Here is a 23275-nt window from a genome sequence, read left to right as displayed (position 1 = left end):
CACACACACACACACACACACACACACACACACACACACACACACACTCGGAGTCTTTCTCCAAGAGCTTATCAAGAGAAGAAGCACTTGAGAGTGAAACACAGACAGAAGTGGAGCGGTAGAGCGAGGGAGGCTTGTGAGTAAAAACCAGGACGGATCAAACGCCTCCTTGTTGGGTTTAAACCCTGAAGCCAAACCCAACGGCCACGGCGGCCATGACAGCCGTGTGTGACGCCGGTGTTCTGATGGGCTGCACTCCAACACTGAAGCAATGGGTTTACGTTAAGAACAACTCCCTTTGTGAAAATGGGTTTAAACTAAAGTTAGACTAAATTAGCTCCATGTCTTATGTAGAGGTTTTATAAAGCACAAAAACATCTGTAATCACTTCAGTCCAGCTTTGATAAATAAAGTGTGTTTTATGTTTTTATCCAAATCTAAGTGGTCTTAGGGAAAGTAGGACTTGGAAGAGAAGATTTTTTTATGTTGTCACAAATAGAAAAGAGGGAAAATGAACCTGAAAGTGCAGTTTGGAAATGCTGCGTTCAGGGCATAACTACCCAGTTAGTCTGACTAATCTAAATACACAAGATTTTGATGAGATGCAGTCAAGTAGAGCTATAAACACAGAAATAGCCCTTTAATTTAGTCCCAAATTAGAAGCTATGAATCAGAAACTTCATCAACCACCTGTAAATCTTTACACCTCCACTGCAGACAGTTACCAACATTTAAATTTGTTATTTGTAACGAAGCAACAAATGTTTGAGCTGCTAGACTGATTAGTCATTTCTCTGGTCAATTAATGTGCAACAATCTGAATTCATTTCAGTCTGAAAGGTGTTACTGTTAGTTCAGTTGCAGAACCAGTTGAAGCCGCTGACAGAATTTGTTAAATGTGTGGATAAAAAGATGGACAGGAAATGAAACTGGCTAAAGCAGGAAGGCTTTGAGAAAAATGGCACACAAAGTGTAAAATATGAAGGACAACATCGACGTTTCTCATGTGAACGCAACGTTTTCCAGCCCAAACTCCACCTTCAACGCGAACGCAGGGGACACCCCATTTAGAGATGAATTATTAATGTTCGGCCAGATGCAGCTTTTTATGGAGTTAATAATTAAAGAAAGATGAATTAGTGGAAGGAGGTGGACAAGCAGTGGGGAGGGGGCTGACTTTATGTTTTTCACTAACAAGCTCAAAATGGAGGACTGGGCTTCCTGCCCTCCTTTCTGTCAGCTGCCTCATCCATCCATCCATCCTTCTTTTCCCATCCATCTGTCCGTCTCTCTCACTTCCCTCCCTCATCTTTATTTTTCCACATCAGCACCGATCATTCTCGACTCTCCCACTCCTTCACTCTCCTCTCTCAGGTGTCCTTGTTACCATAGCAACAACAGACCTAAGAATTAATCGGCTACCATCTGAGTGCGCTGTTTGCATGCAGATATGATACACGCACACACACACACGCTTACACAATGTTGGGTTGACATGACACCATTTTTGCAACAGAGACAGTTTTTCTCTGCTGCAACTTTTATTTGGCTTTACATTCCAAACACACACACACACACACACACACACACACACACACACACACACACACACACACACACACACACACACACACACACCTTTAAATGTTGATACTAACATCCAAACAGAAATGAAAACCTGAACAGTCAGGGTTGAACTGGAATATTCAGGACAGCAACAAAATAAAAAAATTTAAGAAAATAAATAAATAAAACTTGCAAACCTTTGTTTTCCTGAATTTCCAGTTAATGCATGAAAGTAAATAGTTTACATAAAGCAGCTGGTTGGTATAAAATGTAGGACACCCAGAACAAACTAATCACGGTGAGCTGCTGGAATAAAGTGACCTTTCACCTCATCGTTGTTGGGTTCTAGTTTTAATTTAGACAGAAATGATCAAGTCATTTAAAACAAACTGTGCATTTCAGAAATCCAAAAATATCAAGCCTGCTTAAGACCCACAGGATTGATTAAAAGGTGATTTAGTAGCTAAAATATAAACAAATATGTTTTCTCAGACAACTATAATTTACCGACAAACTGAAGTGTGAAAGGTTTTAAAGTGAGGAATCCTCCATCACTCTTATTTTCATGCAACAGGAGCTGCAGGTGTGATAATATCTCACACAAACCAGGACAAAACATTCACTTTCTAAATATTATAACGCAAATTTGCGTCACATTTGAGCAGCAGACAAAGCCACCCAGTAAATCTGAACAGCAGCAGCAGAAACAGAGCTGATGCTGTGAATCGGTGCCTGTTTGAAAGCTGGATACTGTAGAAGTTACGGTGGACAAAAATACGGCTTTATCGACCGACGGCAGGAAGAAAGAAGGGCAAAGAGAGGAGGAGAACGACAGAAAGAAAGAGAAGAGACACATGCTGATGCTATCTGCTAACCTTCAATTAGCAGCGGTAGTCAGCAGGACATTGATTTCCCTCCAAATGCCAAAGCAGTGTGCAAACAGTCCCATCCACCTCCACACACACACACACCCACACACACACACACAGGTAGGTAATAATGCCACAAGTTATTTCATAGTGATTGGTAATGAGTAAAATGCTGGTAATGAGTAAATGTTGCAGCTTCGGTAATATCTGACGCCCCACAGCTGCATTAGACACACAGTCAGGTTTTTCCTCCGACTCCAACTTTACACACACGACAGAAATGCAGCAGAGGAAGTCGGAGTCTGACCCTCATTCAGGTTTTACTGAACTACGAATCAGGCTGACTGGTTCTAAGGCTACCGATGTATTCAGACAGGTTTAAACATTTAATTAGAGACAAACCGATCAGATGCTAAGATCTGTATCGGTTCTAATATTGATAAAAACTCTAGATCAGGCATCAGTGACACATATCCCGATCCACCAAGGCAGATCTATTCAGTCTAGTTCTATGCTTTCTGCTCTGAGCGATGTCAAGCTTTATTTATTTATTTTACATTATATTTAGAAAAACTAATTGACCTTTATGAATCATTTGAAAGAAGGTTTGCTGCAGTTTATTTTTACATGTTTGACCAAAGTAGTCAACTTATTATTTTTGTCAGCTTCAGTTTTTTTATGAATTATTTTTCCTTGGCTTTTATACTCTTAATTACACTGACTGAACAAATTAAAGTTGGTTTACATGTTTGATTGAGCTTGTGAAGCTGTGAGCTGTCACTTTGATGCTGATGTTACAGGACTGTTGTATAATTTTACTATTTTACTATGGTTTTTTATCTTTAACAATAATTTAAATTGTTAAAAATAAAGATTTCTGAGCTGAACTGCAACAGACGTTTTCAAGAGCCAAATCATAAGAAAGTAAGTAAATATTCTAATGTATCCACATTTCTTATTTTCTCTGAAACGATTGAAAGCTAATCTTTATAAGTTGCTGTTTGGTTAGGAATAGCAGGAAGTCGCAGTGTTTTCTGTCCCAACATTAATGAAGTGATGTTAGCGCTCTCTCCAGACGTCTCGCAGCTCCAGAGGCCACTGAACGGCGTTTTCTCTCCAATTCCACGGCAAACAGCCGGGAGAACCACTGACAGGGACTAAAACAAACCATTTCTTTTTCAAATGCCCAATTAACACCCAAAATCTCTTCACTCAAGCCTGTGAGACACTAATGATTCACATGTCGCGATAAAACCGTATTAAAGTCATGTGGCTGGTCAGATTCCAGCAGTTTGTTGGTTTTCATAGAGATAATTTCGGACCTCGACTCTCTGCTTTCAGAGCTGATAAAAGTCAGCTGAAGTATAAAAGGAAGAAAGAAGCGTTTTATTCTTACAGAAACTTAAAGAAACCAGCTGAGAAATATTTTTATTTCACTGGTAAACAGGTCTGGTTTACCTGGTGTATGAAGACCTGGTGGTAAACCTAATGTTTGTAACATCAACATATCTGTCATATCGATGCCGACTTTAAATTTGGTAAATTGTTTAGGTCTGCTCTCGTATGATGACAAAATGTCACAATTAGTTTCAGACACAACATTTAATTTCCCTTTGGTATAAACAAAGTATTTTTAAACGAATTAACTAATTATCTGATCTTTTTTAGTCACACTGGATTTTATTTAGTGGCACAGAAGTAAAAGGGGCTGAACTTAAAAGCTATGCAACATTATGAGCTGCAGTGTCGGTCCATGGAGGTGTGAAAACTTTATCACATCAGCTTACAGGTTAGCTCAACCCTCCAAGCTGCTGCTGTAATTTTCATGCTGCTATAGTTTTATGTGGATGTTCAATTCAATCTGACTATTATTGCGTAAACAAGCTGTAAATGTTTTATGATGATAAAGACATATTTATGCCGTCTATCACTCTGATGGTCTCTGGACTCTCTAAACTCCTTGCCAGCCTAGTTATCTTTAATATTATTACAGTCTAGACAACCTTATTTATAAAGACGAGGAAACTAAAAGCTGCAGAGCGACAGACTCTGAATAAAGTCTCCTCACAGTCAAAGCCACTGGGCTTTGGGTTCAATACAGTCTGAACCCAAAAAGTCTCTTATTTTAAGCAGGAATGTTACTGTTAGTCAGCTGATTCTGTGTTTAATCTAAATGATGTACATGTGATGCAGACGTCCGGTATGCAGTAAAAGGACAAACAAACAAAAATAACAGAGCAATAAGAGAAAGTACAACTCCCCGTTAATTTCATTAACTCCTTTCCCTCCCAGGAAAGAAACACAAAGAGCTTCTCTGTTGGATGAAAGAGTTTATGCATCTATTAAATGCAGCTCATGCTGGTATTTGTTGCTCTGTTTCTTCATCCTCGCTTTGTTTTTTTCCTCTTTTTCTCGGACCGATATTCTTTGCCGCTCTCCATCTGTGCAGCAGAAATAGCAGCGCTGACCGTGTTGCTGCTTGTGTGCATGAGTGCGAGGTAAACTGTGCAGCTGGACTCGCACGTCGTCTGCAGATGTTATAGTTTTTACGTGAAGTCTGACGTTTAATGCAGAACTCTGCAGAACAAAAGCGCCGGAGTCGTTCTCATGGAAACAACTCGATGGTTTTTAACGGTTCTGACATCACCGCCCATCATCTCGTCCACCGTTAATCTGAGACGACCCGGCTGCTCTGACCCGACCGGACAGGCCGCCCTGAACCGCTCAACCTTCAGGGAGGATCGGTGAAGCACATCAGCATAATCAAAATAATAAGTCAGATGATGTGATGGACTCATCCACAGACGATGTTTTTGTTGTGAAAAGGTATTGTTGTTTACATCGGGAGGAGCTGCAGAGATGATTGGATAATTCTGCCTGAGGTGACTCATTCTAAGTGCAGGACTGTGTTAGTATTCCCAGTTTAGGTAGTGAGTCAGCACTGATGGACACAAAAATAAAACGACACTTTTGTGGTACTGGAAAGAAAAAAAAAAACATCCAGTGTAATGGTAATATGAATAAAAAAAACATGTTTTTTTCTGTTTGTTCTATCTGGTTTCATGCAAAATGCTGAAATGCAGCCATGGATAAATTATTATTACTTTAGGGCTGATACTTAAAGGTGGTAATGCTGATTAATTAAGACAGAAAACAGTGTTTGCTCGCTCTGAGGGCGTGGCCATCCTGGTCACCGCGCCAGAATCCACTCAATCAACAAATTTTTACTTTTTTCAGGTCAGTAGAAATATGAGAAGGAAATAAATTCAAAGATCTTAAACTGTTGCGGATTCCTTCCTCGATATTGGGATTAAAAGTAAGCAGGCAGGGGAGAGCAGAGCCGCAGCATCACGGGTCAGAAAGAGTTCTGCAGCGGAAAGGAGGTGGAGCGGTTCTGAATATAGAACTACGCTGCAAAAACCCTCTTCTGTAAGGTTTAGTCATTTGGAGTTTTTTTGACCCAACGTAGTTAAATCATTTTGGAGAATATGACGAATCGAGCTGCAGTTTGAATGTGACTGAATCTGGATGAACCACTGCATGAAGCAAAGACACAGCAAACTTACAGCAGTTTAAATATTATATCTTTACAGATTTGGTTGTCAAACTAATTTATTTGAATAAAAAATATATATTTTTGTGTCAAAAACTCCTATTTGATAAAAATGTGATTAATTAAGTTGAATTAATTGCAAAGCCAACGATCTCTAATCATTTTTCTGTTTAGCTTCAGTTGTAAGAAGAGCAGTACATTTCAAATAAAAATATTTTAAAAATTCTTAATGGAGATATTATTTTGTCAGTCGCAAACAGGTTTATTTGTTATTTAGTTCAGTATTTTACAGCCATAATGTCTTTACCGCTCCAGCCTTCTGCTGTGTTGGACTGTCAACATGTCGGGGTGCAACCCGCCTCTCCGCCCGGTGACAGCTGGAGACTGGCACCAATATAGATTCAGACGTCTGAGTTTCTCTCTATAAGGCCCACAAATACATAAAACAATCCCAGGGATCTGCCTGAGAGTGTGTGCGTGTGTGTGTGTGTGTGTGTGTGTGTCTGCGTGTGTGTGTGTGTGTGTGTGTAAAACACAGAGAGTTCAAGGGAATGTTTATATAACCCAGCAACAAAATTACAGCAAGAGAAGAAATAGAAATGGGAGCTCAGGAAATTAAAGGGTTTTTCTCTCTGCAGTCATGCTGCACACACACAGGATGAGGGCCAAACGTAACCCCTGGCAACACTCATCCAAACATATTTTAAACAGATATTTCCCAGAATGCCGCTGTCCAGACTGGAAAAGCAGAATGGACCTTTAAGAGGCCCGGTTCTTGATACAGCAGACCGAGACACTTTAATTATCTCTGTTTCTATTTTGAGGTTGATATAATTGAGAGTCTGAACAGCATGAAGGATTTACATGACAGAGGAGAGTTCAATACACACAGGACTTCCACTGAAAGGGTCTGAAACTATAAAGATAACATGGATGTGAAGGTATCTGTTCAAATACTCAATGGTTTCTACACTTCACTCGCTGCGCTGGCAGCTGGAGGAATTCCTATCCTCAGAGTTATGGGGAATGCGCGGCCTGGCATGGCTGCAGATTGGCGTTGGGGGGGTTGTTATGAAAAATCCCTGTCAGTAGTTTGTCTTGAAAGCATGCCCAGAGGAACACTAGAGTTCCCATTCAGCATTTATCAGGGCTCGTCTGACATCCCGCTGGCACGAGCCGCCGGAAAACTGACGGAAAACTGATGTGGTTTGTTTGAAGGTTCCTCTAGGGGTCACATCCGGGTGGGAAGAGGAGGAGAAATAACTAAATCACACTTCAAAAATGATTTGGCACAATACAGTAAAACATTTTGTTTAACTTCTAAATGGGGACGCAAGTTATCAGTTAATGGTTTGGTCTAAAGTTAATTAATCTTATTGATTAATTGATAAACAGTCATTTTCTTAAAAACCAAAGTTTTCTCTGGTATCAAGAGGGACAACCGTCTTTACATAACGTGGTACAGAAAGAAAAAACAATAACATTTCAACATTATTTTGTGTCAGCTGTATTAAATATTAACTGAATAAACCATTTCTAACCACTTCTCTTTTCCGTACTGGAATGGCCCCGCCATCTTTATTTCTGTATCAACTGGCTGCGCTGAAAGTTGACCAGAGGCGGCCACGCTACAACACTAAACGGACTAAGTGGACGTTATTAGTTGATCAACTGAAACACATTTTAATCTAATAAACAATTAATCAACTTACATCGTTTACATCCCTTCTTTGAAAGTATTTGTTTAATTGTAGAAATGTTTTGTTGACAATAATAAAACTAATACTTCTGACATGATGAAAATGTATGTTGTTACACAACGCAGCTGAGAAATGTTGGCTATATTACTATGCAGGTGAACAGTCAGAGTCATTTTTACACACAAAGAACCAAGTAGAACGGGTTAAATGGCTGAATTTTAGAATCAGTACATCAGTTACTCCTGTGGGCTGTTTCACATCTGCAGCTGTTAGATCACCAACATGTAAACAAGAGGATGATTATCAGAGCGTTGCATGTGGAAACCAGAGGACGATCCATAACGTTTGAGGAAGACGAGGCCTTTCATTAAACTGCAACAACAAAACGCTTTAAAGTCCATTTGGTAAGACATCTTATGTATGGAACTGGATAGCACATCTGCACTCACTATAAGCCACATCTGTTCAACTGCTTGCTAAGACATATAGGCAGCCAACCAATCAGGGGACAATGGGCTGGTTTCTACCAGGTTAGGGACTGACAGGTCCTCAGACTAAAAAGCCATTGAGAATTTGTCAGATGAAATGGAAATGTCCCTCATAAAAGGTTTTATGTCATCTTTGTGATTCAATCCATCTTGGCATAGACATTCAGACGTGTAGCTGTGGTAAAAGTTGTTCTGGTGGAACCACCAGTCTGGTCATTTCACCACCATGGCTAAATGAAGCACCAGTGAAAGCTTTACTCACTGTCACATGATGAAAATTCTGCATGCATCTTAAAGGTAGGCGACTATTTTTAGCCCGGCCTAATTAGCTCCACCAGCGGCTGGCTGACAGCAACAATATCAGCCTACAATGAACTACAAATAGTTTCCATTTGTATTCCAGCGGCGTTAGGAAGACCTTGTGAACAGAATTTACTAATTATTAGCAAGCAGCTCCAAGGCAGCAACAGATAAACTTAATCCTGCTGCTTTGGTCATGTTCTATTTTTTTTCTACATGGATGCCTGCAGGGAATGAAGCTTAACTTAATGCAAACGGTTTAAGGCTGGGATTTTGTGTCGCTGCACCTTAAGTGTGCACACATTGGGAAACAGCATCATGCTTTATTGTTCATTTAAAGCAAAGCAGAAAGTGATGATATTCTGCTGTTTAGCAGAGGGAAGGAAACAGGAATTCAGGCTCTCTTAGCCTGATCCTCTCTCTCCAAACGCTCACAGGGACGTAGCGGTGAAGCATTGTGTGTCAGCGCACTAACCCCAGAAGACCAGCTCCTTGGTCTTTTCTTCTCTCCATCCCTTCTTTCATCATTTTTCCACCTTAGGGAGAATAATTCATGTCTCTGTCCTCCTCTCCGTTGCTCCCTCTTCCGTCTCTCATGAGACTGAAGTTTGTGTTGTCTTCCTGCCTCTGAGCACCTGAGAACCAAATCCCTGATGTCTGCATGCACCTTTCAAAAAACCTCCTCTGCTAGACTCATAAATGGAAGCAGCTTCATGACTGATCACAGGCATGTTTGTGACTTTCATCACACCAGCTTTCCCACCGCTCTCCATGAACTTAAGCATTTTGAGGGCTCAGCAGTAAAGTTTAAAATGTTGGTTGTGATCATGAAAAACTTACAAAATTTTCTCTGCAAATGCCAAACAGCTCATTCTGCTATAAGCTTTAGCTTGATGTTTATTAGATCGGATGGTTGAACACATTGGAGATATAGCAAATTATCTGTTTAGCAAACAAAGGCCTCACAAATGCATGGGAGAAAAGTAGAAAAGCACAAAAAATGGCTACATACTTGTGATCACACACAGGTTAAACCTGAAGATCCATCTGGTTTTTTACATTCATCCTTCTTTCTTAGAGTAACCATCATAAAATCCAAGGCTCCTATTTTGAAAAGGTCAAAAACTTCTGCTTTCCAAAAGGAACTGGGTGCCACCGCCCCCACATTCAGACCTATTACCAAGTGAGATGTACAAAAATGTTTTCCAGCCAGCATAAAAAAACCAAACATAAAAAGTGACCACAAACAGACCAAAGGGCAGTGACTGTTGAGTCAGTTTGCATCGCGGCCATGTCTTTTTATCAACGTTTGTTCCCGTCAGTCAGCTGCTGCTGACGTCTCTGCCGCTGGTGTTTTATGGGTCCAAAACTGAGCAGCATGAAAATCGAATGAATTACAAAAGTCACAAAAGAATGAATGCCAGGAAATTTTCGATTTGCTCTTCTGTGACCAAAAATGAGCAGGAAAAACACTTTATTAGCATTTTTCTCCGCAGGGCATCAGATTGTGAGCTGTGAATGGGAGGAACTGGAGGAAACTCAATGAACTGTGTCTGAATGGGATTATGACTGAAACTACACTGGACTCGTTTGATTATTGGGATGCATCATATAAATATACACAATTAATGTGAATTTATGACTATGATCAGAGACGGTGACATGGAAGATTCAAAATAAACCAGGGAAGTTTCTCGTGCATATCTGATGCTTGCAAGTCAGGTAAAAAATATATTTTTTTTTTATTTTTTTCCTATGCGATCTTATTTAGCAGCACTATAATTACAGCTACGTTTCATTTACTTCCGTCTCTGCATGTGATTTTTTTTAATTTTTTTTAGATTTTAAAAATTTTATTGCACAGACAAAAGTGTTTTGCAAACCAGCATCTGTGATCGACAGCCTTGGTAACCGTGGAGGACAGAAGCAAGGAATCATGGTTCTGTTCTTAGTGCGGTGTTGTGGCTCGGCGTGGCGAGACGGGTCCATGTGCCTGTCATGTGATGCTGGCAGCACCAGTCTGGTTGCTCAGGGAGTCAGGCTGTGACTTACACAGGTSTGTGTGTGTGTGTGTGTGTGTGTGTGTGTGTGYGTGTGTGTGTGTGTGTGTGTGTGTGTGAGAGAGAGAGAGAGAGTCAGAAAGATGCTACCAGGCGATCTCTGGACTGGTTGAACGAGGGTGTGAGTGTGTGTTTTCTTCCCTTAAGGCTCCACTCTGAGTCTTCCTGATGTTATGCACTTTGACAGGCTTTCCTATTTAAATGCACTGCTGGTTCACCGACACACAAACAGAAGGGAAAGCACTAAAACGGGCGGCTGCAGCTGAGTGAGTGGATCTCAGAGCGACTCTGACCTCTGCTCCAGACGCAGAAACGATCCTGTCAGGTGCATCGCTTCAATCACCCCACTGCTTTACAGGCTTTCATGCAAATGAGCAACTCAATGAGTAATTCAGCAGTGCTGTCATATATACACACATAATGTCACAATGTGAGTCACCAGTGCTGCAGAAACATAAAATATGCTAAATATTTTAATAAAACCTTTATCCAGTCAAAAAATGTTGTCAGCTTGTAAATTAAGAGAATATTAGAATATTATTATGACCCATTTATCACCTCTGTTTCTAAATTTCAGGTAGTTGGTTTCAAACAGATTCACATTAACAATTCAAAGACCATGATATACATTTTTGATAACCATTTGCTTGAAACGGAGGTGAACATTGCATGGTTTTTATAAGTAATTAATGTTGCTTTGGTCCAGTTTCCTTCCTCCTGCCTAAGAACATCAAATGCATGTTTCTGGGTGGATAAAAGTTTACATTTTTATCCATTGAAATTATGCATTTTATTTTTTATATTTTACTGTTGTGAAAATCTGCTCTTCGGGTTTCCAAGAATCTAATTTTAGTTTTTCTGAGGACTTAAAGACGTAAAAGATGCATTATAAAAGAACCAAACGATTGCTTTAATTTACTTCCTTCATCTATTTCCTGAGCTGCTTACCAGCAGAGTTGGCAGGATGCTCGATTTCATCCCAGTTTGTACTGGTTGGCAGGCTATCACAGTGACTGGCACACACCCACTCACACACACACACGCTCACATTCACACCAGCAGGCAGTCCAGATCATAAAACCTATAAGTCTTTGGACTGAGGGAGCAGAGAGAGGATGGCAGCAGGACTGAGAGCGGGGGGCGGAGCCAGCCTGTCAGAGGAGAAGAAGGAACAGAAACTGGGAACAGTGGAACTGGGAACAGTGGAACTGAGCTGGGAAAGCTTCATCAGAGAAATGCTGCAGTAAAAATAAAAACCTGGCATTTTTAGACCCTAATCTGAAGCAATAATGGAACAAAGACAACACTGATAAAACCAGCATCCCTGATCTCAGGTGGAGGATCATGGTCCTCCCTGTTGCTAGGATACGTTTCATTTCTGACAATCTCACTCTAACAATGCCGAAAATTCTCTCCGTTCTTGTTCTGTGGTTCACTATTATTATCCTCTAAAATCCACAACGTGTGTATCTTTGAGTAAATCACTCCTCATCACTCCAGGGCTTCAAACTGAGGCAGTTCATTCCAGCCCGTCACCTCCCATCTGCCGAGCTATGAGAATAGAAAGTCCAAAAGATGAATGCAGGAAATCTGAGGAAATAACTCTCAGCTGCACCAACCTGCCAAAAGACAAGACATTAAATGACAATGGCTGAAAAAAGACAGAACAGGAAGTCAAAGCAGGAGGAAAAAAAGATGAGAAACACGATGAAGAAGGAAAGAAAAGGAAAAAACAGGAATGACAGACCGAGGAGGCGGAGAGACGATGGGATGATGCTGAAAATAAAGGTGGAAAGTAGGGGGCGGCATCAAAGAGAGCACAGGACTTCAAACAGCAACACACACACTGCAAAAAACACACAAACAAGCTTCAAACATCCGATTGGGAGTGTGTGTGAGCGCATAAAAAGCTCAGTCCACATGGTGACCTTCTTAACCTGGTTGGAAAGGATCTGTCACACACACACACACACACACACACACACACACACACACACACACACACACACACACACACACACACACACGCACACGCACACACACACACACGCACACACGCACACACACACCAGGTGTGATGATCTATAACCTAAAAGGTTATAAATAAACTTGATTTCTACTCTGATTAACATCAGGAACCGTTTTTATGTGACTCTTAATCTTGTAGTGGAAAATTTATCAAACATTTTTCAGCTCATCTTGAACAAAACAGCTAAAAATCGGAAAGTTTGTCATTCCCTGAAATTTACATTTATAATCCTTTGATTATTGATCAATAACTGATTATTAATAGGCATAAAATAAAAAATAATGGTTACTTTCAAGAACTTGGAACAACTTCGTGATTTTTGGTCTTACAGAACTCCAAGGACAAATTTAACTAATTTAACATCAGACAATCCTCCACAATGGCTGAGCTTTCTTACACAAATGGTTTTGATCAATTATTGTATCTACAGTAGTGGATTAGATCGTCAGGTCTCTGGATATGAACTGGATTTGTATTAAAGTGTGCGGTAAGATGTTTTCTCTTCTGTCTTTTGATCTATAGATTTTGTGGCGCTCATCACTTGCCTTCAGTGAAAACAGTTTGTACCACCAGGTTTATCTTTCTGACTTCATTCACCTTTGGTAATCTCTGGAACCAGCATCCAGCATTCCCAGTTCGAAACCCTAAAAAAGTCTGTCTGCCACCTCTATGAAACATCAATAGTTAGAACATAATCTCAGACACCAGGTATTCTGGTTAAACTGTTGACATGTAGATTAATATTTAGAAACTGAAGGAGGGAGTCGTGCTTTTAATGAGCAGAGAAGATTTTAAAACCTAAAACTCATCCAGACACACAGACGAATCTTCAGAATAAGGATCCGTTTCCACAACAACAGGCCGGCCGGTTGGCCTGCTTTCTGTCCATTTTCTGTCCCGTCGCTTCATCCCTTCATCCCGTCCGTCTGTTCATCCCATCTCCCCTTTATGGTGCAGCGTCTCCGTCTTCAAGAGTCCGTAGAGATGCTGAGTGTTTCTCCAAAGTATTTGTGCTCCAGTTCAGAAGACATTGCATCCTTTACTTCCTTTTTCAGATCTTCCACTTTGGACTTAGATGGAGTACGATGTTGGGAAACTAAACAAATGCTGTTGGAGTCGCTTCATTAAATGAGTCTCTGTCTCTGCAGCAACATGTGAAACTTGGTGCCATTTATTCTGTTTCTGAGCGATTAGAAGAACCGGATCTTTACCGCAACTGCCAAGCAGACACACACACATACTGCCATCTCTCCAGCTTTATCTGAATCCACTGAAGCAATTCCTATATGGGAAGTGGATTTAAAGGTTAACCCATCAGTAATGCAGAGACTCGCTGAACAGCTGACACAGGATGGCTTCAGGCGAACTCTTAAGAGGTCTTGGTGCTTTCAGAAAAGAATAAAGTGAAGCTCTGCAGAGGTGGAAGAAAGGTCAGCCATGATTTAATAAAAAATCTAATTTACAAAAAGCACATTTATTTAATACAAGTAAAGATTGCACAATTTATATTGTCATATATTGGAAATAGTTTATTGCTTTTCAATACACAGATGTGTATGCAATATTTTTAAAGTTCCACATTCCTTGGATTGGAGGTCCAATATATTTTTACATTTAAATTTTGTCCTTACTGTATGATACATCATTATTCCTCGTTTATTTTTGCTTGTTTTCATTACTTTTCATCTTTTGTGTGAATCTACATGCCTAAAATCTGATGCTAAACCTGAATTTCCCCTAGAATAGAATATTTCTATTCTATTCTATAATGAGTAAATAAAATGTCCACAGTAAAACTGCATAAGTCTCACATCCCATTCCAAATATTCTCTACGGTTCAACTTCTCTCATCTTACTAAGCATCTTTGGGTTGTAAACAAAACCAAATAATGTCTCAGTTTTCCATAAACAACAAAGTTAAGCAACATCTGGTCTAAATGTGAAATGTTAGCAGGTATGAAAATCAAGCTGTAGACACCTTTCAGCTGGAAATACCAGGGATAAATAATTGATGAGGAGGATCAAACTCCCTGAGGTAGTTTGTTGTCAACGCAGCATCATCACCGTGTTGGAAAAGCTGATCTGATCTCAGTCGGTTCGATGCTTTGGAAGGTTTCATGCAGCCATTTTTTTAAAATTAATCTGCAAATCCATCATGGTGTCAAAACCCCAGGGACAGTTTAGGGGTTTCTACACATTTAAATAATCTGACAGAACAGTTTCTAAATCATTAATTTTATTTTTCTCATCATCTCCAAGTGACAGATACACCAACCAACCAGCTTAAGGTTGAAATTTATTAGACCACAATATCTGCTTGATCTGGTGATCAGCAGCTTAAAACTATAAAATGTAAAGTTTTTCCTGCTTTTTAAAAACATATGACCTGAAAACTCATCAACAAACATCATCTTTATGTTTTTGGAGTTTAGCAGAAATCCCATAAAAGTTACAGACATACAAGCAGCAGACTTTATTATTTTAAGGTTAATATTTCTTAATAAAAAAACAACAAACATTAATAGCATCACAACGTATCCATGAGATGTGGGTCCACTAAAGAGCGGACAAACAGCCGTGCATACAGACACCTGAAATCTAAAGTCATGTTTTAGATTTTAGACAGTTCAAGCATCGACAGGCAGAACATGAAACTTCATCCAGAAAGATGCCAAGCTGGGATTTGAACCCAGAACCTAGCAGCTAATAAAACATGTAGCTTCCGTCTAATGGAAACATCCACTGCTCTCGCTGTGAACCAGACATCTGAGCGAAGGCCGTTTGGTGAAAGTGGAGGACACTATAAACATTGCATGTCTTACCAAGTAGCTTTGGTTTAATTTGTAGTGCAAGTATGTTACTAAACTTGAAATAAGACAAAACCTAACCTACAAGTAACTTTTCAGCAAGATATAGGACTTTAAGTTAAGTAAAGTTCCCCTGGAAGAGAAGACATGTACATTAAGACATTTTCTCCATGCCAAAGAAACTATAATTTAGATTTTTTCATCAATATTAAGGAATTACTGACTTTAAACAAGCTCCTATACATTGCAAAAAAGTTACTTGTAAGTTTGTTTTATCTTCTTTTAAATTTTCTAAGATATTTGCTCTAGAAGTGAGACAAACGGTATTTGGCAAGATTTTGCATTTTTGCAGTGTGTGAGCAAATCTTGTTGCATCACTGGGAAAAGAAGCAACAAAACCCAAAACGGAACTGAACAGGTCACTGCAGGAGCATCCAGAGAGATAGAGATGCTCCCACATGCTGTGAAGTGGCTCATATCTTCAGGCCTGAGTGGAAAGTGCTCAAAGCTTCATACGGCAGTGGCAGCACAGTCTATGTCAGGCCTGCTGTTGCTTCGCGGGGTTGGACTGTGTGTGTGTGTGTGTGTGTGTGTGTGTAGGTGTGTGTGTGTGTGTGTGTGTGTGTGTGTGTGTGTCACACCGCCCTTGGACACAAGCTTGTGGAATGTGTTGCGAGCAAGGCAAAACACCAGGTTGCCACAGCAACCAGCGAAGGCCACGGGAACAGATGGGGTGGGTGGGTGTGGCGCTAAAAGAAGATGAGGTGAGAGCGAGCGCCAAAGGTAGCAATCAGTGCCATCCTGAAAAACTACTAAAAAAAGATTATTTAATATAAGGAAAGGTGTGTTTATGCACACACACACACACACACACACACGCACGCACGCACACACACACACACACACACACACACACTCCTGATGCTTTATGGGAGTCAGTGTGTCTGGTCCGTTGGTGGGGAAGTGAGGTGTAGACCGTAGTTTACACAAACTCACTGTGTCCTTCTGTCTGTCTAATGTCCACTGTCTCCTAAAACGCTTCTACTTTTAGATCATCTGCCTTCATCCTCTCATGTGTTTCACCACATCATGGATCTCTGCATTTCTCTAGCTGTGCTTCCACTGACCGTGACTTAATGGAAACACGTCAATTTAAAAAAACAAACAAGTTTTTCAATAAAAAGTTAGGATGAAATGTATTTTTTTTTTGTGTGTTTTTATTTTTCAAAATAGCAACAAAAACACTTTTTTGCATCATGTGAGTCATATGATCAGCAGCCGAATGTTACTTGTGGCAGAAAAGATGAAGAGGAAGACAGGAAGTGGGTAGAGGATGAAGGCGCAGCACGTTTTAATGACGTACTGCATGAACAAACTTGTTCCCATGTGACTTTAATTGTGTCTCTTATTTAATGGAGCCTCTGACCAGTTGTCTCAAGCTACATTCAGATGAACCAAATCATTTATTTTTTAGTCTGCATCAGAGTTCGATCAGCATTCACACCTCCCCAAATGAACCAGACTTTAACAGAGCTGGTCTGAATGCTTCCTTCAAGGTTTCAGAGGCCCTCAGGCGGTGGGAATAACGAAATGAAGCCCCATGGAGAAAACTTAATATTCTTCACCTTCAGCTACTCGACATCAGGGACTGACTTATTTCACCAAATGAAATGAAAAGTAACCGTCTTCCTTAGTCAGAGGTCGATTCTTATAACCGTTTAGAGTATTTCTCTGCAATTTACAATCCAATATTTTCAAATGTCAGGATTTAACAACATAATGCAGTGCCACACACACACACACACACACACACACACACACACACACACACACACACACACACACACACACACACACACACACAGCAGCAGCAGTCCATTAGGTTTAAAGCTGATGCCGTCACCTCTAACAGGAAATGCAATGCCGATGTGTACTAAACACTCCAACACACACACGGATATGTTATCTTAATCAATAGGCCTATTGTTATTTCATCTCAGCAGAGAACATCAATAGTTTGGCTGAGTAAAAATATTCTGTGCCTTTGAAAGAGGTTAAAGCAGCAGCAGAGTGTTCGTTGTGTTCATTGTGCAGAAGGAGAACCCAAATGCAGAACCAAACATGACAGCAACGTGCAATCAGCAGGTTAATGATTTATTGTGCAAAAAAAAAAAACTATTCAGAGGGTTGTGGCAGACAGCAGAACAGGAACTCAGGACAATGATCTGGCAGTGACTGTAAATGAACTGAGGAACAAACATTCAGTTGTTTGTTTTGAAATGTTTTTGGCTCATTTCAGTTCAGTGTCAGTCAGTAGCTCACTGCAGTTTCATGGATCCGTTCAAAATGATTCACACCTCTGGCAGGTATCAGATTCAAACTCATCTTTAGATTTGACCAACTCCACTCTTCAGAGTCCTGACTTGAAGCTAATAGATAATCTGTGAAGGGAACTACAGATTATGGTAATGGCATGGAGACCTTACAGCCTCAAACACAGAGCTTTCAGTTGAGAAGCGTGTATTTTTCAACATGCCATTTTTAATAAAATGTGGATAAAAACAGTTTTTTTTCTTATTGATGCTCTTTTTAGATAGTTTCATATTTGATTTGTGTCTCTTCTGCAATCAGACACAAACTTCATATGATCAATAAAATCATATGAATGATTTTGGGATTAAATTTAGATAAATTTACTGATAATAAAAAATGAGAACTGAATACATGATGCAAATCTGTCTCTGAATCCAGATTGCTCCCAAATAAAAGAATGATTTTCCTTTATTCGTTTGCCTTATGCTGGTGCTTCAAATACTGTTTTGTGTGTTTGAAGTCAAAATCAAAACTGAAAGATAAATTTGCTTATTAGTAAAAGTGTGACGTTTTCTGTTGAACAGCCTGTGTGAAAACTTTCCCACAAAGTTGTGCCCTGGCCATTTAAATGGAGCAAACTCAAAGTTTATTTTCTATGACCTTAGATTTTTAAAGATTGTTTATGAATGTTTTAGCACCAAAGTCGCAGCAAAACACAGATTAGATGTTGGATATAACTAAGCGCTATGTCACGGTTTGTCCCTGCGTTGTTAATTAACCTTTACCTCACTGCTCCAAATTCAGACAGAACTGGTGTTATTCTTTGGATTAGATGCATAATCCCCAATTAGCGTATTACATATTGAACTTGCCTGCTGTGGGGATTTAGCAAAGGCAGAAGCAGGACTAACGCAGCCTGACAAGATGGAATTCTGCATGACAGAGTTGGCTGGCAGCCTTTTTTATTAGCCTTTAAATCTGGGAGATATACGTCAAATATCACAAGAAACGGCTCCAATAACCAACAATTTGCTGCTATACAGACAAAGAGCAGGAAAGAAAGCATGAGCCACCTCACAAAGGGATTAATACTCTATAAACTGCATGTGTAAGATGTGGCGTAAGCATTTACCTGGCCCTGCTGAACAGCTTGAGTCATGTGATCTCTGTGCCATTTTCTGATTGATCATTAATGTTGCCACTCCATCCCTGCAGTTTTATGGAGGTTTAACATTAACAAACCCCTCCAGCACCAGTTGAATACCAAGTCGTTACATTCAAGGATGAGTTAATACGTGCATTAGCTATAGTGTTCTCCATCACCGACCACGACAGAGATAATTACAGAGCAACCATTAAATCTGCAGAGGTAGAAGAGAAGCGGGCGTAGAGGAGTCTGTTACAAGAGCTGGACTCAAGGTGGCTGAAAGACAGGAAGTGTGTTTCTGTGTCAGGAAGCGGAGGCAAAGTTCAGTGGGTCAAATTAATCCTGAATACAAACTTCTATCCAGCCGAACAGAAACAAAACTGAAGTTTTTCATCTTTAGACCCAAAGAGGAAAGATGTAGAGTCAGCACAGCTCCAGTTATTACATAAACTGGAGATCAAACTGAAATAGTGGCGGTACAGTGATGAACTCTGACCTGAACCTCCAGAGCCACATAATGACAATTACAAAGTCGGCCTTCTATCACCTGAAGAACATTTTTAGGATTAGAGAAATAATGTGCCAACAAGACCTACAGAAACTCATCCAATGCATTTATCTTTAGATGCATTTATTACTGCAACAGCGTCTTCACAGTTCTGCCTGAAACATCAATCCTCCAGCTGCAGCTGATCCAGAACGCTGCTGCTGGAGTCCTGACTAAAGCCAGGAGGATGGAGCACATCACCCGGTTCTACAGTCCTTCACTCAGAGAATGGACTTTAAAATACTGATGTTAGTTTATAAACAGCTTAGCAGTAAAAAACATTAAAGATCTGCTGTTGCTGGATCAACCTTCCAGAACCTCTCAGGTCTTCTGGTTCTGGTTCTGCATCCCCAGAACCAGAACCAAACACAGAGAAGCAGCATTCAGCTTCTATGGACCACACGTCTGGAACAAACTTCCAGAAAACTGCAAAACAGCTGAAACACTGAGCTCCTTTTCAATACAAGCTAAAACCACCTGTTTGCCTTTGATTAGTGAAACATGGATCAACATATTTCACGTGTAGATGAGTTCGATGAGGATTCTTGACTATTGATGACTGTGTGATGTTTTCATGATTTAAAGCATGTTGACTGTCTTGTTGCTGAAATGAATATAAATAAACTGGATTGGTTGTGACTGTGAAGCAGCTCATTTGGGAAGTGGTGTGCATATTTTGCAGCTCGTCAGCGGCGGGTCTACTTTCCAAAGCATTTCTCTGACCTTGCGCTCTTTGTCTCCGTACTCCAGGCCCAGCGTATCCATGGCGCGGACGATGGCAGCCAGAGATTGGATGGTGTTGCTGTAAACGACAGGCTTGTACTGCTTTACGTCATCACCAGAAAAACCGTCCTCATGGATGATCCTGGACAGAAACACACAAGAAAGTCAGTTTTTATTTTAGGAGAAGGTTGTTGTTTTTTCCCTTTTAGAAGAGAGATAAATTGGTGGAAGACTATAACAAAAAGACAAAGAAAAACACAGACACTGGGACATAAGGGAGGGTTTATTACCAGTGGGCTTAGCTGACATTTAGACACACAGTGCGTCCTGCTGTTTCAAATGCCATGATGTCTTTCACTGCAGTGAGCACATGGACAGAACGGCGGCCCGGTTAGCCAGGCAGACAGACGATCAAACAAAGTCAAACACAGCGAGCGATGATGGGGAGATGGGCAGCAGAGAACAAAACACGGGTCACCAGGAAGCTTCTTCCCCACGATGCAAAGAGACAGAAGCAGGTTGGACAAACGCTATGAGGCAATTAAGAGGGACAGCGTCCCCACACATGAGGACGTAAGGAAGAGACAACCAGATGCATTTCTCCGTCTCTATCAAGCTGACCGGGTTGGTCTTCATTTGGACAACTATGAATTGTCCCAATCTTGAATTGATCTTTTATTCCTGCAGAAATCAGCAGGTAGGTAACCAGTGTACGACTGGTGATCGTTACTTTGAATTCAGCAGTGGACGTCACGCTGCATCAGCATCCATTACTATGAGCATGTCACCTGCAGAAAGCAAGCCAGAATTGATCAAACAGCGACCACCTCAGTTCACCCGGCGCAGGTTTGTGTTGTCTCTGTACGTCACACAGCCTCCATTCAGCTTGATACACTTTTAATTTCAGACAGCTACCTGCTTCATCTTCACTTTTCCAGTAAAAAAAAAGTTATATTACTACTCATTTGTCGTTTGCACGCTAAACATTTTTTATTTTAATGAAGATTTACAGTTTTAGACAACACATACCTCACTGAAAGCTGTCCGTACAGTAAGTAAAACTGCTTTAATATTCCTTGTAAGTAATGTGCAGCGACTGACGTTTGGGACATTTATCATAACTCATCTGAATGCAACACCTCTGGGTCAGTAATGGGTCACCAATGCCAATTTGGTAGCATAACGTATTTCATCAGGCTGTGATAAACAGCTGTAGTATGCTGACAACATACTGGCTAATCCTAAAACAACATGATTACTGCAGGTAACCATGGCAACCGTTAAAAGTTTAAAGGCCGGGCGGCTCTTTCTGCAATCAAGCTGCGAGCACAACCACCACGTTGACAAAAAAATAAATAATCCCTTCAGATTGTTCACGTTTTGCTATAATAGGTGCCACAAAGTTATATTTTATTGGAATTTTATGGGCAGTCCAACACAAAGTAGAGCATAAAATGACACAAATAAAAGTCTAAAAAACAGAATTTATTCATTTGAATTAAAAATACATTATATATCCCAAAGGGAAATGAAGTGTCATAACTCATATTATCCACGCATCTTTAGTCGTTGTGAATGGCAACGCTGTGGGCAGGAATAATATCCAAAAGCAGTCTGTTCTGCAGTGAATCTGAAGAGGCCTCTGATTGAAGACAGTAGCTCTTTATCCAGGCAGCAGAGATGATATTACACAGTAACAGATGAATCTTTAGTTTCCTTCTCAGGGTATGAAAGGGTTTCCTCTGCAGAAGCATCATGCATGCAGTGAGCAGTGACGGGGTTAGCATTGTCCCAGAGCCGTCCTCTGGCAGCTTAATGTTTCAGATCAATCAGACATCCCTCCCTCACAATTACATCACAGCTTCAGACCACCAGCTCTGTTCCTCTGCAGTTTTCTCCTACATGTTCACAGCTGCCTCCACTAGCAGAATTACACGTAAAACCTCAGAGTGCATGCATGATTAAAAGGCGCCATGATAACAGCGTCTCTCCGTCTCCCTAGGTGCTCCTACTCAATTTTTAGTCTTCCCACTCATGTCTCCCCATGTCTTAATGACTTGCCAACCAGCCACTTAATCTGAAACTTCGCCTCCCATCTTCCCTTGCAGCTGGGAGGTGAAACAAGGACGAACTCCTAATTGGATGCTGCCGTCTCAGAGGTAATGGTATGTTAAGCTGAAAATGCCAAGAGAGACTCTGGTGTCAGATGAAGCCAACAAAACTTTAAGATAAAAACATTGTGCTGTTGATAAAATATACAATCGAGTCATCTTAACGTTCAAGGATGACAAATACTCAACTACAAAGCATGGTGGTGGCAGGCTGGTGATTTGTTCTCATTTTGTGTTCTCCAGACAAACGTAAAGCAAATTATCTGCCAGCTGAGGTTCGACCCAAATAATCTCCAGATGCAGAAATGAATATCTGTAAGTAGCATTGCAACCAGTGGTTATTTTATTTTAATTGACACAGTCTTCAGATTTTTCATTTAAGCCTTTTAATATATGCTAGAAATGCATTAAAAGATGCAACAAATGTTTCATTTCCTTTTAAAAATATATATAATTAATTGCCTAAAATGCAATAACAGCATTAATTAGTGAACGCTTGATCATTTGTGGAAAAGGATTAGAATATATTTCTCATAATGCTTCTATGCTCAAACCTTTCTGCAGAGCAGAGCTGAGTTTTTGGATTACTAGTTAATTTTCTTAAAGATGAAGCTAAAACTGAAATCTGAGGAGTTCTGGGTAGAAAATATTTACAAACAAATATTGTTTTGTCATCTTAAATGCATAATGTATGTATTTTTTGTACAATTTTGGCTTAATTACAGCTCTTTTGTTCTCTCGGCAATTTTTGGAGTCTGTACACTAAATTAGTTGACGATTACTTCAATAATTGCTTTACCATAAAGAATCTAATTAAGATTCATCAGACACCAAACAATGAAAAGTATCTTTCACAGAAGTCAAATCATGTCACCCTGATTATCTCAGAATAAAGCCACGTCACACCAGGTGAAAAAAGAGCTGAACAACGATTTAATATTAATATTAATGAAGGTGTTACTGACCCGCTTAATGTCAGAGTGTGTGTGTGTGTGTGTGTGTGTGTGTGTGTGTGTGTGTGTGTGTGTGTGTGTGTGTGTGTGTGTGTGTGTGTGTGTGTGT

The 23275-nt window shown here is 40.2% G+C and overlaps 1 protein-coding gene across 2 annotated transcripts in view; it reads right to left on the bottom strand.

Annotated features, from left to right (window-relative positions):
• The window catches only part of LOC103466722 (guanine nucleotide-binding protein G(o) subunit alpha), a 107339-nt gene that overhangs the window by 61225 nt on the left and 22839 nt on the right, over positions 1-23275 (bottom strand). For both annotated transcript variants that reach the window (XM_008412507.2, XM_008412506.2), the window contains exon 3: positions 20103-20244. In XM_008412507.2, coding sequence (XP_008410729.1) covers positions 20103-20244 — 142 coding nt within the window. The remainder of the gene's footprint in view (positions 1-20102; positions 20245-23275) is intronic.

The sequence above is a fragment of the Poecilia reticulata genome, linkage group LG6 (assembly GCF_000633615.1).
Source record: "Poecilia reticulata strain Guanapo linkage group LG6, Guppy_female_1.0+MT, whole genome shotgun sequence".
NCBI classification, from domain to species: Eukaryota; Metazoa; Chordata; class Actinopteri; order Cyprinodontiformes; family Poeciliidae; genus Poecilia; species Poecilia reticulata.
The sequence above is the reverse complement of the archived record's forward strand: the minus strand, read 5'-3'. Positions and strand labels throughout refer to the sequence as shown.